Raw genomic sequence first — 18,663 nt, forward strand, 5'->3', positions numbered from 1 at the left:
GTCACAGCAGGGGGCGGGACTTCTGCTCCTCCACCTGCAGGCAGCGATGCGTGTGGAGCAGGTGACGAGGTCGACAACATTACCGCGACGACAGCAGCCCAACAGAAGTCCACAGATGCCCCTCCTACTTCTGTTTCTGCCCCACCCACTCCTACACCTGTCCAAGTGTCATCGGCCCACAATGCACCTGTGGACACGAAGCGTTCGAGGACTGTTCCGAACATCCTGTCTCGCAGTAAGACTCAGGCTCCGCCTCCATCTGTGATCACAAAGGCCGCAGAAGGTGAGACCAAGAGCTGTGAGCTCCTAATGAAAGAGTAATCTGTGGAGTAATCGAGTAATCTGTGGAGTAATCGAGTAATCTGTGGAGTAATCGAGTAATCTGTGGATTAATCCACTGAGTAATGCAAATATCTGTGACTGTGTTTGTGAAATACTCAGGTTTTTTAAGGAAATGTTTTCTTAAGTGAAAAATGAATAATGTAAGATCCAGTCAAAGGTCAAAGGTCAGGTAACAGGAGGCAGGCTTCTGACCTGATGTCGCTCATTGTGATTGGTTTGTGGAAAAAGCTTCTATTTTTAAATAGTAACGTAATTTAGTAAACTGTTTTTATCTTGTGTCACGTTTAAACGCCGGACGTGTGCGTTCGAGATTTACGGATCTGAAGTGTAGCCTCCATAAACGCTGAGCGCTCGTCCTCAGCAAACCGCCTGGAAAACAACGAGCTGCTGACACGAAGCGACGAGTAAGAAACAGGTTGTGGGGTCGTCCGTTGTCACGGTTTATTGGCCGCGCTCGCACATCTGTCAGGATGTCAGGCAGGACGACATCAGCGCTCACCTGCGTGACGTAAAACGCTATTTTATGATGTCATTGCATATTCAAGACAAGTGTGCGATTTGAGCTGTAAGCACGCTGCCAAATGCAGTGATGTGATTGGTCAGATCTGTTTATCTGAAACATCAGAAAAATCGAGCTTGGTTCGTGTTTTCTGCACGATAAGGCGCTTTAAGACAAACCGCTGTTGCCTTGAGTGTGTGGAGACACTCCTACCTGCTGTGAGTGTGACTGTGAGGCGCTTTGGGGTCTTTAGGGACTCAGTAAAGCGTTATACAAATACAGACCATTTGTTCTCTGTTCAATTGTGTCCTCTAACGGCGGCCATCGCGCCGCGTTCCCTCAGAAACTCTGTACTTGTTGTAGGTCGTCTTCGTGCTTCCTCCACGTGCGCACCATCGACTCATTAATGCCGAATCGTCTCGCAGCTGCTCTGTTTCCATTCTCTACTCTGACTGCTCGGAGTGTAAAATCCGCTTCGTAAGCGCGTCTCTTCGCGGGTGCCATGTTGAGGTCGTTTTACACACTCAACACGGTGATGTTGAGTTGAAGCACCGTACGGATTACTCTGCGAGGCTCCTGGCGACGGTAACCGTAACGCTCCGAGGAGTGGCACATTTGAGAATGAGCATCGTGTGGCCATAAAATCGGGTCGAGGTCAGAAACACAAACCAAAATTCATACATAAGGCGAGCTGTCGATTTTTGTGAAGACTCAAGATTTTACCTGCAGTGCGGTAAATACGGTACCATAACTTCGTCCTGCGTTTTTAATGCGTCGGTGTGAACGGCTGCACTAAGAAAAGGTGAGTCTCACCCGGGGGTGCTGACATGTAAACAGGGCGGCTGCTGTCGGCTATTCAATAGAATAGGATAGAGTAGAATAGGATAGAGTAGAATAGGATAGAGTAGAATAGGATAGAGTAGAATAGGCCTTTATTGTCGTTGTACATGTACAACAGAATTATGGGTGCTGCACGCCGGCTGTGCCGGAGCAGACGAGAGGAAAGCCCCCAGTGTGTGAGTGACCCGGGTGATGAGGTCACCGTGACCCGAGTGACCCGGGTGATGAGGTCACCGTGACCCGAGTGACCCGGGTGACGAGGTCACCGTGCAGCAAACGCAGCAGTGAAGCGAAGACTCGACAGATCGTTAAATTGAAACTAATTAGTTTTTAAGTTTTCAGATTAAACTTCCTGTTTTCTGTCACCTGTTCGCCCAGGTAATCCTCCAGGTGACCCGTCGTCCTTTCAGAGTCTCGTTCCAGCTGATCTTCTCTCTGTGGTCGGGGCACCGTTACCCAGGCAACCAGTCCTGACCCTGAATGCCGTGAGAGCGGGTTCGATGGTGCTGCAGCCGGCGCCGTCTCCAGGTACGGACACGTGGAGCCCGAACGCTCTCTGGTTGGCCGTGCTTTTATTTAGAAACTCAGATGTTTCTGTTTCGTCTGCAGGCTTGACCTCAGTCACCCTAAACATTCCCACTCTGACCAGTCAGCAAATCCACCTCACCCCACTGCTCTGCCCACCGGCCAGGCCCCTCGCCGTCACCAACCTGACAGGTAACAACACTCGCCGCCTCGGTTTGTCCTCGAGGCCAGAAACATTCTCAGATATCATTTATGCAGCAGCTGCGTCTAATGACGGTTGTGCAGGCGCCGCATGTTCGTATCTGTGAAACACGGCGTGAAGAGAAGTCACGCAGGTTTTAAACTCGAGTGTGAAAAATTCAATCGCTCAGCAGCGGCGCTAAGAGGGCGATAGCGGCGACCTGTCCAACAGCTCTGATCTTGCCGTGACGCTGCGTACAGACCGCAGCGCTTCGCCCCGAATATCTCGTAACAGGAAGCAGCTTACCGTGAACCGCTGCCCTTTGCGCCTAGCTCACACTTTTTTCTCTCTCTCAGCTCCACCCACATTCACACGGCATTGGTAAGCTCCTCCTCCTTCCGGGTCGGACTCATTAGCATCTGTCAGATGGACAAATTAAACCAAAAAACCTTCAGAGAAATAAAAAACGTTGTTATTGTGACGGCATGTGATTGGTTGATTGGCCGATCAGCTGATCATCTGTTTACTCTTCCAGGCTCCAGCCTCAGCGGCGTGCTGAAACTCATTCAGACCAACACGCAACAGCAGGCTCCGCCTCCAACCCATCAGCTGCTCCCTGGTCTTCCGGCTCCGCCTCTAGAGGTCTGCGATGCTTCATCTGAGTCCTCAGATCGAATCGTACACCAGGACCAGACTCCGCCCCTCGGTGAGGTCAGACCTGCATCCTGGTCGTATGACAGCCAAACAGAGGAGAGAGAGGCGGAGCCTGAGAGCAGGGGCGAGAACAAGAGCCTGCCGTCGCTCCTCGATGAGTTGGTCTTCCTTAATCAGCAGGTGGGAAAACACCAGGACGCCGCAGCGGTGGATGGCGCTGACGAGGAGGGACACACCCACAGCCCCTGGATGCTGCAGCTGGACTCGGACTCTGACACAGATGGGGTTGGGGCTAACCTCGATACAGAAACCATGTTGACCACTCCAGGCAGTCCTAAAGGAGGCGTGCTGGCCCCGCCCCCTCTGCTGCAGATGAAGGTGGGAGGAGCCAAAGTGGCAAGCCCAGGCAACATGGAAAGAGAGGGCACAGTGGCAGCGGGAGAAGAGGGGCAAGGGCACAGGGGCGTGGCCTGGAGGCCGATGCCGAGGCTGGTTCCTCTGGGATTAAGAGGAAACGCCCCCAGCTGACATCACACCGCAGAAATAATGATGTCACAGCAGCTGCACCTTCCTGGTTGGGTCCTGATGGGGAAAAAAGAAAACCATGACTGATTGTGGCGCTTCCATGGTAACAGTCAGTTATCGTTTGTGGATTACTAAGGATCAATATTCAGGTATTGATTGGTTTGGAACAGGGCGACGTGTCCTGGTTTTCCGACGCGCTGACCGGAAAAACGCAGACGCTGCTTCTGAAAAATATGGAAGTGCCTTAAACCTGCGTTCTACCTGACAGCCACCAGGGGGCAACGCTGCAGTTCTGTCCTACAGAAGTCTGCAGCACAACGCTGCTCTGACCTCTGACCTCTGTACACGCTTCATGCTGAGTTCATGTATCTCAATCATGTCTTTCAAAATGGAGGATCAGCTGTGGTGTTTTGTTGATTGCTCATTGGCTAATGACTGGTCAGTCACGGGTCAGACCCGCCCCTCCTCCTCGCAGCTAAGATCGTGGGGATTTCAGTTTTTAAAAATGTCTGTTGAACCTGTCACACCTGTCTTTGAAAGAGTTTCTGTAGCATCCTGTTTTCAGTGGCTGCATTCAGAGAAACTTGATGGCGTGCTGAGGAAGAAGAAGCGCTGTCGCCACAGAATGTTCTGATGTTGCGTTCAAATGTCTTCCTGTTTGTATCGGTGTCAGGTGAGCCGAGAGACGCCTTCACAGGTTGCAAGTTCATGTCTGAGAGTGGCGTCCACGTCACAAAGAGAGCGCATTCGGGCTACTCGCCCCCAAACGTTCAAACTTTATTCTGAAGGTCCAGCTATTGTTTCCTGCTTTTATTTTTTTATTTAAAGGAACTTTGTGAAAGCTGTCAGTGTCTCACCAGGTGGAATGTTTCAGTTTCTTCATGTTTTGCAGGAAAAACGCAGTCATCACAGGGGACTCACCTGGACTCACCTTTTCTTTTTCTTAATGACTTTTTCTACATGTTTACCTCAGCTGTCCTAACAGCTGGAAGGAAAACAGGTACCAATAAAAGTTAAATATTTGAGTCTGCATCCTGCTTTTATTCAACAAAAGATTCCCAGGTGTGTTTGATGAGTTTCTCACCTGAAACGTTCAAGTTAAAGCTGAGTTTTCTGATTCAGAGTACCTGAACACATCATCCAGCACATGAGGAAAAATAAATATTGAGTAAAAAAAGTTTCTATCCAGATGACAGTTGTTTTCAGTTGTTTTGAGTTTCTGATTTAAAGTGTTTGATTTATTTTGGCTCACCATCGACTTTTATGGCGTCATTACAGGTAAGTTATGGCTAATATACACTGTTGGGGAGTAATGGAGTACATGTACCGCCGTTACGTATTTAAAATACAAAATATGAGTAACTGTATTCCGTTACAGTTACCGTTTAAAAGGTGGTATTTAGAATACAGTTACTTTGTTGAAATAAATGGATTACACGGCGGTACTTCCCTGTTTCATATTGTGGCGGGTCAGGACTGTTTGGGTTTTGTTTGACAGCTACGTTCTGTTGTTCCAGGCGGCGTTACGGTTGCCATGGTTACAGGGTGACGCTCTCTCTCTGCGTGTTTCCTGGGTGAGAGAGGCCTTGTTGTTGTTGTTGTGCTAAGCTAACAGACAGAATGCTACAGGTATAGCTCTAAAGAATGTAGCATCATGGGCAGTGTAGTCCGTGCTGCAGGGAGAATGGACTGCCATACCCGTTATGTGTCTGTGAGCGAGGGAGGGAGAAAAAGGAAAAGTACGAGCTGTCATCGAGCAGAAACGGGAGCTGGAAGCATGTAAATATAATAATAACCACTGCAGCCAAGAAGAGAGCCTGACGAGCCCAGCTGTAAGTAAGCTATTAAGACTCGACTGTACACCGTGTTCGTGTTTTCCTCTGAAACAATAAGTTCTGTTGGAGCAGCCTTTCAACGCCTCTCTCTGTCTCTGCTAGCAAAGTTGACCCAGACAACAAAGTAAAGCTAGTTTTCAGCTACGAGCCGACACAGAACCCACCGTATTAGCCAGAGGTCCCTTTACTACGGTTCGGAGCCGCGGACCTTCAGTAACAGTAATAAATCACAGCAATAGTACATTCATGTAGTTGTAAACAGCATGATAATATATTAAGTAATCCAAAGTATTCAGAATACGTTACTCTCATTGAGTAACGTAACGGAATACGTTACAGAATACATTTTAGGGTATGTATTCTGTATTCTGTACTGGAATACATTTTTAAAGTAACCTTCCCAACACTGCTAATATAGAAAAAAAAGAAGCTGCGGTTAGTGTCCGGTGCCGCTGAGAGGCGCTTATGCTCTGCGCTAACAGTGAAGACGCGTCATCCGACTTCTGACACGCGACACCGGAAGGTGACTGTCAAAGTAAAAGCATCGCATCTAAAGAAAAAAACAACTTTCGAAAGAAAAATCTTGTTTCATGTCAATAAAAGTAAGTGATCAGTAAATCCTGATTTTCAGGCATTGCTGTGTTAAATCTGATGTCCAAGCTAAATGAGCTAATGATAACAGCTGTGATTGGGCTGTAGCGTCTAAATTATTTGAGAGAACGAGGTTTATTTTGAAAGGTGTGACCGGAAGTGCGGTTGTCGCGTGCGGCGTTGACACTAACGGATCGCCGCTCGGCTCAGTCCGGTCCCGGTCGTCCCGTTTCCTCGCTGCGGCGGAGGACTACGATGCGGAACGGCGGCCCAGACCAGCGCAGAACCAAACCAGGACCGTGCTCACGGAACACCCGGTGCGGCCCGGCTCTGAAGGCATGGCGGCGCAGAGCAGCCGCTGAGAGCCGCAGCTAGCCGGCGGCTAACGGCGCGATGGCCGCGGACGGAACGATCCGCAGCCGCATCAGGAGCCTGCTGCGCTCCCCGTCCATCAAACTGCGGCGGAGGGGCACCGGCGCGCGGCACAGGCGCGAGCTCAGCGACAAGGTGCGCGCGAAAGACACACACACGGAACCTATTGTGTTTCTGCTGGAGTCTGGTGCTTTTATTTTTTAAATTGTTTCTAACTGATAACTAGAGCTTATTCTAACTGACATTTACTGTCGTCTGTTTTTATTGAATTTCTAAAATTGATTGTTTAAAATTCAACATTTTTATTTTCTCATCATTGCTGTTATCGGCGCAAAACACACACCTGAACTGGTCTGTGTGGAAAATAAGGACCCTCCCTGATGACCTTTCCTCTGATGGTCCTCATAAAGACCTTTGATTGGTCCTCATTTTGTTCTCAGATGCCAAACACTGCTAAACAGGCTCTGTTTCTGCAGATGTCCTCACTTTGTTCTCACTGTATGGAGCCGTCTTCGGTTCAAAGTGCCTCCTCCTGCTCCTCCTCCTCCTCCTTTGTAAATATGGTCCTTGCTGTCTGAACGCATTTTTGTGCACCAAACCATCCTGAATCACAAGATTTGTGCTGTAGACTTGTGCGCTGCTGTATTTTAAAGCCAGTAAAACCAGTCTCAGTTTGCAGATCTCAGCTGGTCTTTGAACCTGGATAACCTCCGCACGTCTCGTCTCAGAGGAGGTCCTGGACTCGACTGACGCTCGCATTGTGAGAACCTGTCTGTCCCGTCCAGCTGGTCTATCGCCTGCGGGGGCCCCTTCATCTGTTAGCAGCTTCACTTCCCACAATCCTTTGTGTGCCTGCTGATTTACCGGGACACGCCCCACCTGTTCTGGTCATGTTGTGGGAACGCATACTTGTTCACACAGCTGCATTGTGGGGACTTTGCCGTTTGTCCCCATTGAAACGGGGAGCAGAGACTCAGCAGTGAGGCTGTTTGTGCTCCTTGGAGACGATCTTTGTTATGGGGACATTCAGCCCAGTTTGGCTTCACATTAGAATCGTGTCGTGTTAATGCAGCGGCGTCCAGGCTGAGCACAGCGGCCCTTTCAGAGGCTGATTAGTGTTAGTAAAGTTTACTGGATGGATGCACGCACATCGATGGCGTTTAATGGAAGACTAAAAGTTTCTGAGCACAGGCAGGAGTGAGGAGCAGTTGTAGATAAGCTGAAATGACACATTAAAACAATATGAGCTCAAACCGAAAGACCGCGGCACCTTTGAGCCACTCGGATGCGAAAGCTCGTCTCAGACGACTGACGCAGCGCCTCACTGTTCCTGAGTAGTTTCTCCTGAGTCGCCATTCAGAGGCAAAGGAAACTTACTACTTGCCCGGCGAGCGCCGTCCTGCAGACTCGTCTGATGATTCATCCTCGTGGTTTCCTTTAATCTGATTGGACGGTTTGGAGGAAAGCGTTCGTGCTGAGCTGAGAGGGCCAAAAACTGTGAAACCATGAATAGAGTTTGGTGCAGGGGGAGGGGAGTCATGTGAGGAGGACACACACACACACACACACACACACACACACACACACACACACACACACTCTCTCTCTGTGCTGTTAGTTTAGCATCTGGCCGCTCAGCAGTCAGACTGAGCAGCAGGACATTTTCTGGCAGCATGGAGGCAGAAGTAAGTGTGTGTGTGTGTGTGTGTGTGTGTGTGTGTGTGTGTGTGTGTGTGTGTGTGTGTGTGTGAGAGAGACTCGGTCTCTGTGCGTTGACGCTGGCGCTCCTCTCTGACCTGTCAGTAATCAGTGATCTGATCAATAATCTGATCATGAAGGCTCTGCAGAGCAGTGCTGCTTTTGTTCTTTGTGTGCGTCCCACAGCATCATGTGAGCTGTAGTGTTTAAATCAGCAGGTGGGGCCTCACGGCGCCGTCACTCCTGTGAAAGAAAGATCAACACGAACACATTCGCAGGAGTTAACCTGTCACATTCTGACCTTTGCCCTTCAGGTGACCTTGGAGAAGGTTCTGGGAATCACAGCACCGGGGAACCGAGCGCTGGCCTGCGACCCCCGGAGTGGACTGGTGGCGTATCCGGCAGGGTGAGAGAGCACTGAGGGCTGATGGGAAAACGGTGACTTTAGTTTGGGTTTTTTTCTGTCACAGCTGATGATGATGAAATGATATGATGATGGTAGTCATGGCGATGGCTGACCTGACGAAGATGAGGTCATATACAATAGAAAAGAATAGAATAGCGCTTTAAGCCCTCGGAGAGGTCCCCTCAGGAAAACAGTTCACGTGTGTTTTTTACCGGGTTGATGTCGTCCATCCTCCACCCTCCTGCCTCTGCTCCACGTCTCTCTGTTGTACAGTTGGCTGTCTCGGGGTACAGAGGAAGAGGAAGAGGAGGAGGAGGAGCCAGCCTGATCAGGCTGTTCCTTCAGCTGGTATTACTGGTGTGTTTCAAATGACTCCTTCATAATAAAGCATCACACTGCTCATTCTTATTGCGTATTTATGAACGTTCATCAAACATGATGTAAAAATCTACATTTGAAAATATTCAGTCAGCCATCAGCACGACAGCTGAGAAACGCAGATGCACGTCGTTGTTCCTGCTCCAGGTGCAGGAGCCACGTTTACGAGTGACGGGTGGTGCTGCCTCCGCCACCTGGCCCCGGATAAACGGAGGAAGATGGATGTTATTATCTATACTCAGGAAGCCTCAGGGACACACATCACTCCAAGCTAAACTCCTTCAGCTCATTTTTAGCACGATTTTATTTCATAAACATATTTATTCACGAAGATTAAGGAAGCAGGAATTCCCGTCATTTAAACACAGGCGCAAACACTGAAGCTACCAACAGCTCCACGGGACTCCGCCCCAGCAGCACCTGTCATGAACTCTTCATGTTCTGTGTCATGGTTTACTTTTCCTGCCACACGTGCCACAAACCACCTCGGCTGTTTACGATCACATATTATCAAAGTCAGCTCAGGTGAGCCGCGGCGCATCTGTGCAGCCTGATGTTGCATATCACTGTGACAGGTGGAAGAAGAAGTAAAAATAAGTTACTTTCTGCTGTGTTCCTGTTAACGATTAAATACAAATTCACCCCAAGTTACTAAAATGCTGATATTTCAATAAGAGCATCGATCCTAGAACGTAAATATCTGACAGCGTGCAGAGGGTGGCTGACAGCGTCTGTGATGTTCAGCAGCACGAGTCCAGCTTCTCCAGCCCAGACTCCTGTTTGGTTGTGCTGCCCTGTGGTGCAGCAGTGCTGCCGCCCAGACTGGATGTCCTGGTCTCTGTGTGAGGCAGCTGCCAGTCCGGGTCACCGGGCAGGGTCCAGGAGGAGGATCCTGATGGTGCTGCTTTCTTATCGAGGTGAAACAGGTGGAGGAGAGCATCCTCGACTCCAACATTTGCCCGATAGCCAAATTCTTGGGGTGGGCATGCTTAACCTGCGCCCCGAGGAAGATCCATTGCACAGGAAGTGTGCGATAACAGGAAGAGGCCTGATGCTGCAGCATCAGCGAGGCTCTGAGGCGTTACCACGGCGTGAGCAGACACAGACGAAACAGTCAGTTTGAGATGATCCAGACGATCCTCAGGTGAAACGATCCACTGGCGCAGTGAGGTCATTAACACGCGTTTAACAGCTGCTGACTAAAGGAGGAGTCCGTGTGAGAGGAGAGCTCTGAAAACACGTTTATCATCATCATCATCATTATTGCAGATCTTAGAAGCAGACACAGCGTTCACACTGAAACGAGCTCACATTAACGTGTTCATCCAGATCCTTCTCAGGGGGGTGGAGCCTATCCCAGAAACAACAGTCTCAGCGTGTGATTGGATAGTGGGAAGTCTCATCTGTGACTTAGCCGATGACATGCACACTAACTCATGTTAGGATTTAGACGTATGTCTGAAACCACCATCAGGAGGCCTCGGCGGACGGCGATGAACAAGTGGGTGGAGCTGAGCAGCGGCGACGCCGTCAGGAAAAGCGTGAAACAGAACAGAGACGCATTTTAGTCACAAAAGAGCCCAGAAAAACTTCCTTTATGAGAACAATCACAGGTCAGAGGTCACGGTGCTCTGTGAGTCGGAGTCCAGAGGAATGATGGGAATGTCACCAGGGGGGCCTGGGAAGGCGTCCAGTTTCCAGGATTTTATGCTGTGCAATCAGCCGCAGGCACGGGAGGAGGGGCTGCTGATTGGTCCGTTTGTGTGGAGCTGCGCTTTCAGGTCACGGCTGACGAAGCGCCATTTAAACACACTGACAGGAAGTGGGTCAGTGCAGCGGCGGCGTGAATGTGGGTTAATGTGAGCGAGTGCATGAAGGCCGGCGGCGCTAAAGAAGAAGAACACGCAGTCTGATTCTCTGCATCCACAGTACTGCTTTACTGCAGCTTGTACTGCGTTACTGCAGAATGTACTACGTTACTGCAGAATGTACTGCGTTACTGCAGAATGTACTGCGTTACTGCAGAATGTACTGCGTTACTGCAGAATGTACTGCGTTACTGCAGCTTGTACTGCGTTACTGCAGAATGTACTGCGTTACTGCAGAATGTACTGCGTTACTGCAGAAATTACTGCGTTACTGCAGAAATTACTGCGTTACTGCAGAATGTACTGCGTTACTGCAGAATGTACTGCGTTACTGCAGAAATTACTGCGTTACTGCAGCTTGTACTGCGTTACTGCAGAATGTACTGCGTTACTGCAGAATGTACTGCGTTACTGCAGCTTGTACTGCGTTACTGCAGAATGTACTACGTTACTGCAGAATGTACTGCGTTACTGCAGCTTGTACTGCGTTACTGCAGAAATTACTGCGTTACTGCAGAATGTACTGCGTTACTGCAGCTTGTACTGCATTACTGCAGAATGTACTGCTTTACTGCAGAATGTACTACGTTACTGCAGAATGTACTGCGTTACTGCAGCTTGTACTGCGTTACTGCAGAATGTACTGCGTTACTGCAGAATGTACTGCGTTACTGCAGCTTGTACTGCGTTACTGCAGAATGTACTGCGTTACTGCAGAATGTACTGCGTTACTGCAGAAATTACTGCGTTACTGCAGAATGTACTGCGTTACTGCAGAAATTACTGCGTTACTGCAGAAATTACTGCGTTACTGCAGAAATTACTGCGTTACTGCAGCTTGTACTGCGTTACTGCAGCTTGTACTGCGTTACTGCAGAATGTACTGCGTTACTGCAGCTTGTACTGCGTTACTGCAGAATGTACTGCGTTACTGCAGAATGTACTGCGTTACTGCAGAATGTACTGCATTACTGCAGAAATTACTGCGTTACTGCAGCTTGTACTGCGTTACTGCAGAATGTACTGCGTTACAATCCTTTGGTGTGAACAAAAGGTAAACAAAGATGTCTGAAACCGTTAACCCTGCTCTCCAATAACCAATCACGCTGTGCGGTACCTCACGTCACACGCTCCACACAGATGGAGAGGACACACGTTATACAAACGACGCTCACGTGTTATTAAAATATCGCTAACCAACTGAAACTGCGACTGAACTGTGCCGTGCGTTTGAACCTCCCTCCATCCAAGGAAACGTCCCGCTGTTCTCGAGCCAGCCGATACTCCAGCGTGTCCCAGGTCCACGCCGCGGCCTCCTCCACGGACACACCCGGCTGGAACACCTCACCGATGAGGCCACTTCCTGTGCTCCTTTTGGTGTGATGGAGCAGCACCTCTACTCGGAGCCCCGCCCAGCTGTCGCTGAGGGAGAACCATCCACCCCTTTTAGAAGCCTGTTTCTGTGATGTCACTCTCTCGCCCTTAAAAGAAACAACTGCTGAGTAAGATAGAAATAAAATAGAAATATTATCGTCTGTGCTTAGGGAAGTTCATTTGTTCCAGCAGCAAAATACAAACAAGAAATAAGAATTTAGAACATAAAAAAATGAGGCCAGATTAACAGATTTATGGCGTTTCTCACCATCGCTGCGCCATCTGGTGGCAGGTGGCTGCGTAACATTAGAATGCAACTATTTACTGTCATTGGATGAAAATGTAAACCACAAGATCAAATGACAACAGCAACACCTGCTCGTCTCGTCGATTAGTCGCACACATCCCTACGAAGCTGTTGCTCGTACGTCTACTGATTAATCAGAATCAGAATACTTTATTGATCCCTGAGGGAAATTATTTTTTTGTTACCCAAACCCAGTTGCTTGCTGCTGTGTGTGGGCGTGGCCACGCTGACGTGGCTAACAGCTACACGGCTACCGAGTACACGAAGGCTAAAAAATGTCCATCAGCATCTCCCGTGAACCTCCTACATGTTTCCATGACGATAAACTAAATAAACGCTCTCTGCCACCATCAGGCCACACTGAGAACTGCAGCAGCTTCACTGAGGTTTAACTGCCTTTATGTCCTCCTCTATCTGTGAAGGAGGCGCAGTCGAGTGTGTGTGTGTGTGTGTGTGTGTGTGTGTGTGTGTGTGTGTGTGTGTGTGTGTGTGTGTGTGTGTGTGTGAGAGGAAGACTGTAACTGGCTGCTGATTCAGCGGCTTCCAGACGAACAGTCAGCAGCACGACATGTTTATCTGGGTGCACACACACACACACACACACACAGACACACTAGCAGGTCCGGATCCGCCTCAACAACAAAGCTGTTTTGCTTTGATGAACTGATCCGACCAATAAGGCGTCAGCGGGTAGTTGTTCGTGGCTGCTCCTTTAATCTGCCGCAGGCTCCACAGCTGATCTCACACACACACAGACTCACACACACACAGACTCACACACACACAGACACATGTATAATCCCTGTGTGAGTGTGTGTGTGAGTCATCTAGCTGTGTGTGTGTGAGCTGTCCTGGCTCTGTGTTACAGCTCACTCGTTGATCTCAGGTCTGTTTCAGAGCAGCCGTCTGCACGTGCTCATTGGCTCTCTGTGGGCTCCACAGTGACTCTACCTGCCGCTCACGTCCGCTGCACCCTGGTGACCTCTTCAGGGTCAAGTTTAGGTGAACATGGAGCTTTTTATAAACACGGGTGACGTGTTGGGAAGCATGAGGTCCTGATGGGGTCTCTGTGGATCTGCTGGATGAAGGTTGAGCTCGGACGCACACAGTCACCAAACAGACGCACATCAGAGCTGCTCTGTTTATACAGGGGAGGTCAGGCAGGTCACGCTGCCTTCATGTCCTGTGGGAGAATTGAGTGCTCTGCAGTGTGACTGCAGGTGTGTGACCCACATTACAGAGTGTGTGTGTGAACGCTAAGGGTGGTGTGTGCGTGAGGGCGTGTTTATGGATCTCGAGTCTGCACAGCAGGTCTGACCGCCATCTTTAAACCTTCTCTGAAGCCACGCTGACACTGTGTGCGAGCTGTGGGCAACCGCTCCCACACAGGTACCATCCAATCAGAAGAAGAGCTGTTCACATGTGAGCACACAGGTGTGCCCTGAACACAAACCGCACAGACAAAAGTGTTTTCAGTGAACGCAGACAGAAGCTCAGCTGACAGAGCGGGCGTGAGTGAGGGGAATCAAACCTGCTGTTGCAGGTAACCGTGCACGGCACAGGTGCAGGGGGCGGGGCCACTGAGTCTCATTTATTTAACATGAACATAAAGAGAACCACGGCGGGGGGGGGGGGGTTGACATAAACAATGGTCTGAGATAGTCACAGGGAGGAAACACCTGCACAGGTGTCTCAGGACTGGCACCGCCCACTTACTGCAGCACGCTGACCATCTCTGTTCATCAGCTGACAGGAAACAAACCTGTTTACAGCAGGTGTGGTTTCCATGGCTACCTGTTCACAGGTTCTAGTAGTCTCCTCAGGATCATTGGCTGTGTCCCGATTCAGGGTCTGCAGCCTCAACGGTCCTCAAGGGCCGCGTGCTCAAAGACCGCTGAGGCCGGAAGTGCGAGGCTTGTGAAATGGGCGGTCTAGCCTCCGTCGCACTGCCCAGGTTGCCTAGCAACCATGATAGCTGGAAACGTGTGGTTGACAGAAATGAAGGAGAACATGTTTGTTCGTTTGTTTGTTTCTACACGAGCTTTGTGTGATTTAATGAGTATCTGAGGCTGAGACCACAGGACAGTAAAACATGATTGTTGGGCCTCATTTCTGTACTGAACAGTCGTTTAAGATTAGCTAGTAAATAACAATCAGCTGATGTTGTTCATGAGACTAAAGTCAGTGTAAATATGAGATGGCCAATATTATAGTTATTATATTAATCATTATTAGTTATTACAGCAGTGAGTTTGAACTCTCAAATCAAATCACTTCTATTGTCACATCACATGTGCAGGTTCACTGGTACATGTGAGTGACTCTGTGTCAAACACTGAGCTTCAGTAAAGATTCAAGTTGCAGCTATTTATGTCCTATCACCTTAAATCTTCACTCAAAGACACTCAAGTATCTGTGACAGTGTATATACAGATGTATCATATATAAGAGACAAATATTATTCGTTTAATATGTTGGTATTATTACATTTGGCTCTTTGCTTACATATCTGTGTAAAAAGGAAAATGTACGAGCTGTGATAACTGTGTCTGATAGAATGAAGAGTAGACTGATATATGAAATATTCCTTTATTGGGTGAGAAAATCAGACCATGTCATAACTGCTTTAAGTCATACAGAATAGATATCAGAGCCTTAAACAGGCTGACTTCTGCTAAATGGGTCAAACTGGGCAGAAAGTCTACAAACACATAACATCCTTATAGAATATGATGTAACACTATAGATCAACTTAGCTCAGAATATATAAAGCATATAAACAATTACAGCGATATGATGCAACAAACACAGCAGCTACTGATCCAAAATACTCAAAGCTTCATAGAACTGAAACAAACATTTATTTTTAGCTCCATTCTGCTGCTGATACATACTTTAGGTTTCTGAACATTAAACTTGTTGCTGCCTTTCATAGTGTGTAACTTGAAGGCCCTGAGTACTTTCTCCCACACTGAAAACACTGGATGATAACATTATTTGAACATTACCTAATAAGACTGATTGATGTTCAAGGGGTCTTCTTTCCCATAAGTTTGATTCTAATTCCTACCGCGGTGAAGTTAAATTGGGGTGAAATGTCATCATAAGAGCTTTGACTGACAGCTGCAGTCACGGAGAAACTTGCGTATCTCTGTTCGGGAATAGCAGATAGAGCGTAGGCTCTGAGAGGACGCCCAGCGTTTACGCTACGAAAACACGACCGAGTGTTTTAACCTGACAGCCTGAGGTGTTCTTCAATAAACTGGACTACCCGACAGAAGGACCCGAGGCCCCGCTGCACTTTTTCGGTAAGTTAAACGTGTTTGTAAGCTACTCCGTAACTACCGTCCTTAGCTAGCTCCTGAGACCTAGCTAGCTAAGATGAGCACTCGGCTGTCAGGGTTCGTTTAGCTGTGCAGGTGAATGAATTTACTAAAGAAATCAAGAGAAACGCCCCGAGCTGCTCAGTCACTAATTACTGTACTTTTATTACAAGTATTATACTGTAAAAGCAACAGGCTGCACCCTGCTGCAGCTCCTGTGCAGAGCTGAATATTAAATATGTGCAAACAACAGCATGTTTTCAGTCTCTTGCCACATCTGTAAAGACAATAACATTTTTTAAAAGCTTGTACTTCAGTAACTCCTCATTAATCAGGAACTATGGATTAAAGTACTGTAGTGTACTGTAGTACTGAAAAAAATGTAAGAGAAGAACAGTGTTGGGGAGTAACGGAATACATGTACCGCCGTTACGTATTTAAAATACAAAATATGAGTAACTGTATTCCGTTACAGTTACCGTTTAAAAGGTGGTATTTAGAATACAGTTACTTTGTTGAAATAAATGGATTACACGGCGGTACTTCCCTGTTTCATATTGTGGCGGGTCAGGACTGTTTGGGTTTTGTTTGACAGCTACGTTCTGTTGTTCCAGGTGGCAGCGTTACGGTTGCCATGGTTACAGGGTGACGCTCTCTCTGCGTGTTTCCTGGGTGAGAGAGCGACTTTTTGCTGTTGTTGTTGTGCTAAGCTAACAGGCAGAATGCTACAGGTATAGCTCTAAAGAATGTAGCATCATGGGCAGTGTAGTCCGTGCTGCAGGGAGAATGGACTGCCATACCCGTTATGTGTCTGTGAGCGAGGGAGGGAGAAAAAGGAAAAGTAGGAGCTGTCATCGAGCAAAAACGGGAGCTGGAAGCATGTAAATATAATAATAACCACTGCAGCCAAGAAGAGAGCCTGACGAGCCCAGCTGTAAGTAAGCTATTAAGACTCGACTGTACACCGTGTTCGTGTTTTCCTCCAAAAACAATAAGTTCTGTTGGAGCAGCCTTTCAACGCCTCTCTCTGTCTCTGCTAGCAAAGTTGACCCAGACAACAAAGTAAAGCTAGTTTTCAGCTACGAGCCGACACAGAACCCACCGTATTAGCCAGAGGTCCCTTTACTACGGTTCGGAGCCGCGGACCTTCAGTAACAGTAATAAATCACAGCAATAGCACATTCATGTAGTTGTAAACAGCATGATAATATATTAAGTAATCCAAAGTATTCGGAATACGTTACTCTCATTGAGTAACGTAACGGAATACGTTACAGAATACATTTTGGGGCATGTATTCTGTATTCTGTAATGGAATACATTTTAAAAGTAACCTTCCCAACACTGGAGAAGAACTTCAGATCCTGAGTGTGTGAGGACAGAAGAATCAGCTTTATTTCAATATTGAGGGATAAAATTTATATCTGAGTTTGATGGTTCTGTTGTCTTTGTGATTACAGGAGCTGCCCTCGGGTTCAGACCTCAGCACCACCCAGTGACAGCAGACAGATCATTCAACATGTTCACATGTTAACTGCAAAATGAACTGATGGAAACAGTACAAAGGTTAAAGTACCACACGTGCTGTAGTGAAAGCTGCAGCTGTTTTATTGATAAAGTTAAAGACAAAAAAACAAAAGGATTAATCACTCATGTAACTGTGTCACTATATATCAGCATTAACAGGACCTCAGTTTGGTGTTTCACAAAGCTGCTGATCTCAGACCTGCACAGCTTCCGTTTTAAACACTTGATGTACTCAGCTGCACGAAGAGCATATGAGATTTTCTCTAACACAATTAAATAAAACCTGATGAAGGTCAAAGGTCATCACTTGTATGTTGAACTACAAACTTGTCATCTGGAATTCTTTCAGTTTTTTGCAGATAGTGTGTTATTTACCATAAAGTGATTCAGAGTTATTCATACCAGAGTAACCAGAGAGGATCACATATTTTTAAATATATAACTTTCTACAGGACCGAATATAATATCTTTATGTAAAAGTCCGGAGCCTCTGGGGAGTATCTGAGTATTTATTACATTACACAAAGCAAAGGTCTCATCACAGTGTTGATGAAATGCTGGGTTTATCCATCTCCTGGGGCGGGCCTACGGAGGAGTGCTGAAGATTTCCCTGTGAGGGAGCTGCTGGTGAAGATCATGAGTCCTGCTTGATCAATGCCATGAGCTTCAGTCTTCCTGGTGTTTCTTAAATGATGCCTCTTACAGCGGGTCAACAGAACTTATGGCACAGGACAGCTGTGATGAAAGAAAAGGAAGAAGTTTCTCTAAACCTCTGGACCCAGAAACCCAGCTTGGTCCTGATGGTCTCCCTCACTAGTTTCTCTCCAGGGTGAATGTAGCTGTTGATATAATATGGACTCTATTATTAAATAAAAAGAACAAATTAGACTACACTACTGAAACGTTCTGCTGATGTTTTTAAAGTTTCCATGTTACCAGGCTGTAGAGATTTAAACAGTTTTAGATCCATTACACTCAGTCTTATGTTAAAATCTCAAAGGACAGCATTATATTTTTGATATTAACAGTAACTCTGGGCCTCTGTGGAGTGTGCAGCTGATCTCATCGCTGTCTAAAAATGGATAAAAAAAACATAAGTGTTGAAGACTATTAAGAGTAGCAGGTGTGTAGCATCGCTAACTAGCTAGCAACAAGCCTCCAACACAGTGCGTATGCTAGCGGCTAATCTAACTAACGAATTAACAACAGAGTGATTTTAGAACTATAAGATGATGAGCTGTGTGTCTTTTTTATAACAGTGACGTGGTTGTATTTACCTTAATTAAACGAGTCGTCAGTCGCGGTAAACCAGCAAAAAAACCCGAGCAGCCGGGCTACGTAAAAAGTGTAGGGGGGCGTGTTTGCGGTCACGTCCAGCTGGTGTGTGGGCGGGAACGTTACACAGTCGCTCCACCTCA

General features: G+C 47.5%; 2 protein-coding genes across 8 annotated transcripts in view; both read left to right on the forward strand.

The window, feature by feature from the left end:
* Positions 1-4,591, forward strand: part of mgaa (MAX dimerization protein MGA a) — a 26,525-nt gene extending 21,934 nt beyond the window's left edge. For all 3 annotated transcript variants that reach the window (XM_087833179.1, XM_087833181.1, XM_087833180.1), the window contains exons 23-26: positions 1-283; positions 2,060-2,209; positions 2,291-2,398; positions 2,923-4,591. The exon at positions 1-283 is cut by the window's left edge and continues 77 nt beyond it. In XM_087833179.1, coding sequence (XP_087689305.1) covers positions 1-283; positions 2,060-2,209; positions 2,291-2,398; positions 2,923-3,569 — 1,188 coding nt within the window. In that variant the 3' untranslated portion in view covers positions 3,570-4,591. The remainder of the gene's footprint in view (positions 284-2,059; positions 2,210-2,290; positions 2,399-2,922) is intronic.
* A 1,577-nt stretch (positions 4,592-6,168) lies between these two features.
* Positions 6,169-18,663, forward strand: part of mapkbp1 (mitogen-activated protein kinase binding protein 1) — a 30,398-nt gene continuing 17,903 nt past the window's right edge. For all 5 annotated transcript variants that reach the window (XM_087832859.1, XM_087832860.1, XM_087832861.1 and 2 more), the window contains exons 1-2: positions 6,169-6,499; positions 8,377-8,468. In XM_087832859.1, the coding sequence (XP_087688985.1) occupies positions 6,386-6,499; positions 8,377-8,468 (206 nt within the window). In that variant the 5' untranslated portion in view covers positions 6,169-6,385. The remainder of the gene's footprint in view (positions 6,500-8,376; positions 8,469-18,663) is intronic.

The sequence above is a fragment of the Neolamprologus brichardi genome, chromosome 19, assembly GCF_056152115.1.
Source record: "Neolamprologus brichardi isolate AB-2024 chromosome 19, ASM5615211v1, whole genome shotgun sequence".
Lineage (NCBI taxonomy): Eukaryota > Metazoa > Chordata > Actinopteri > Cichliformes > Cichlidae > Neolamprologus > Neolamprologus brichardi.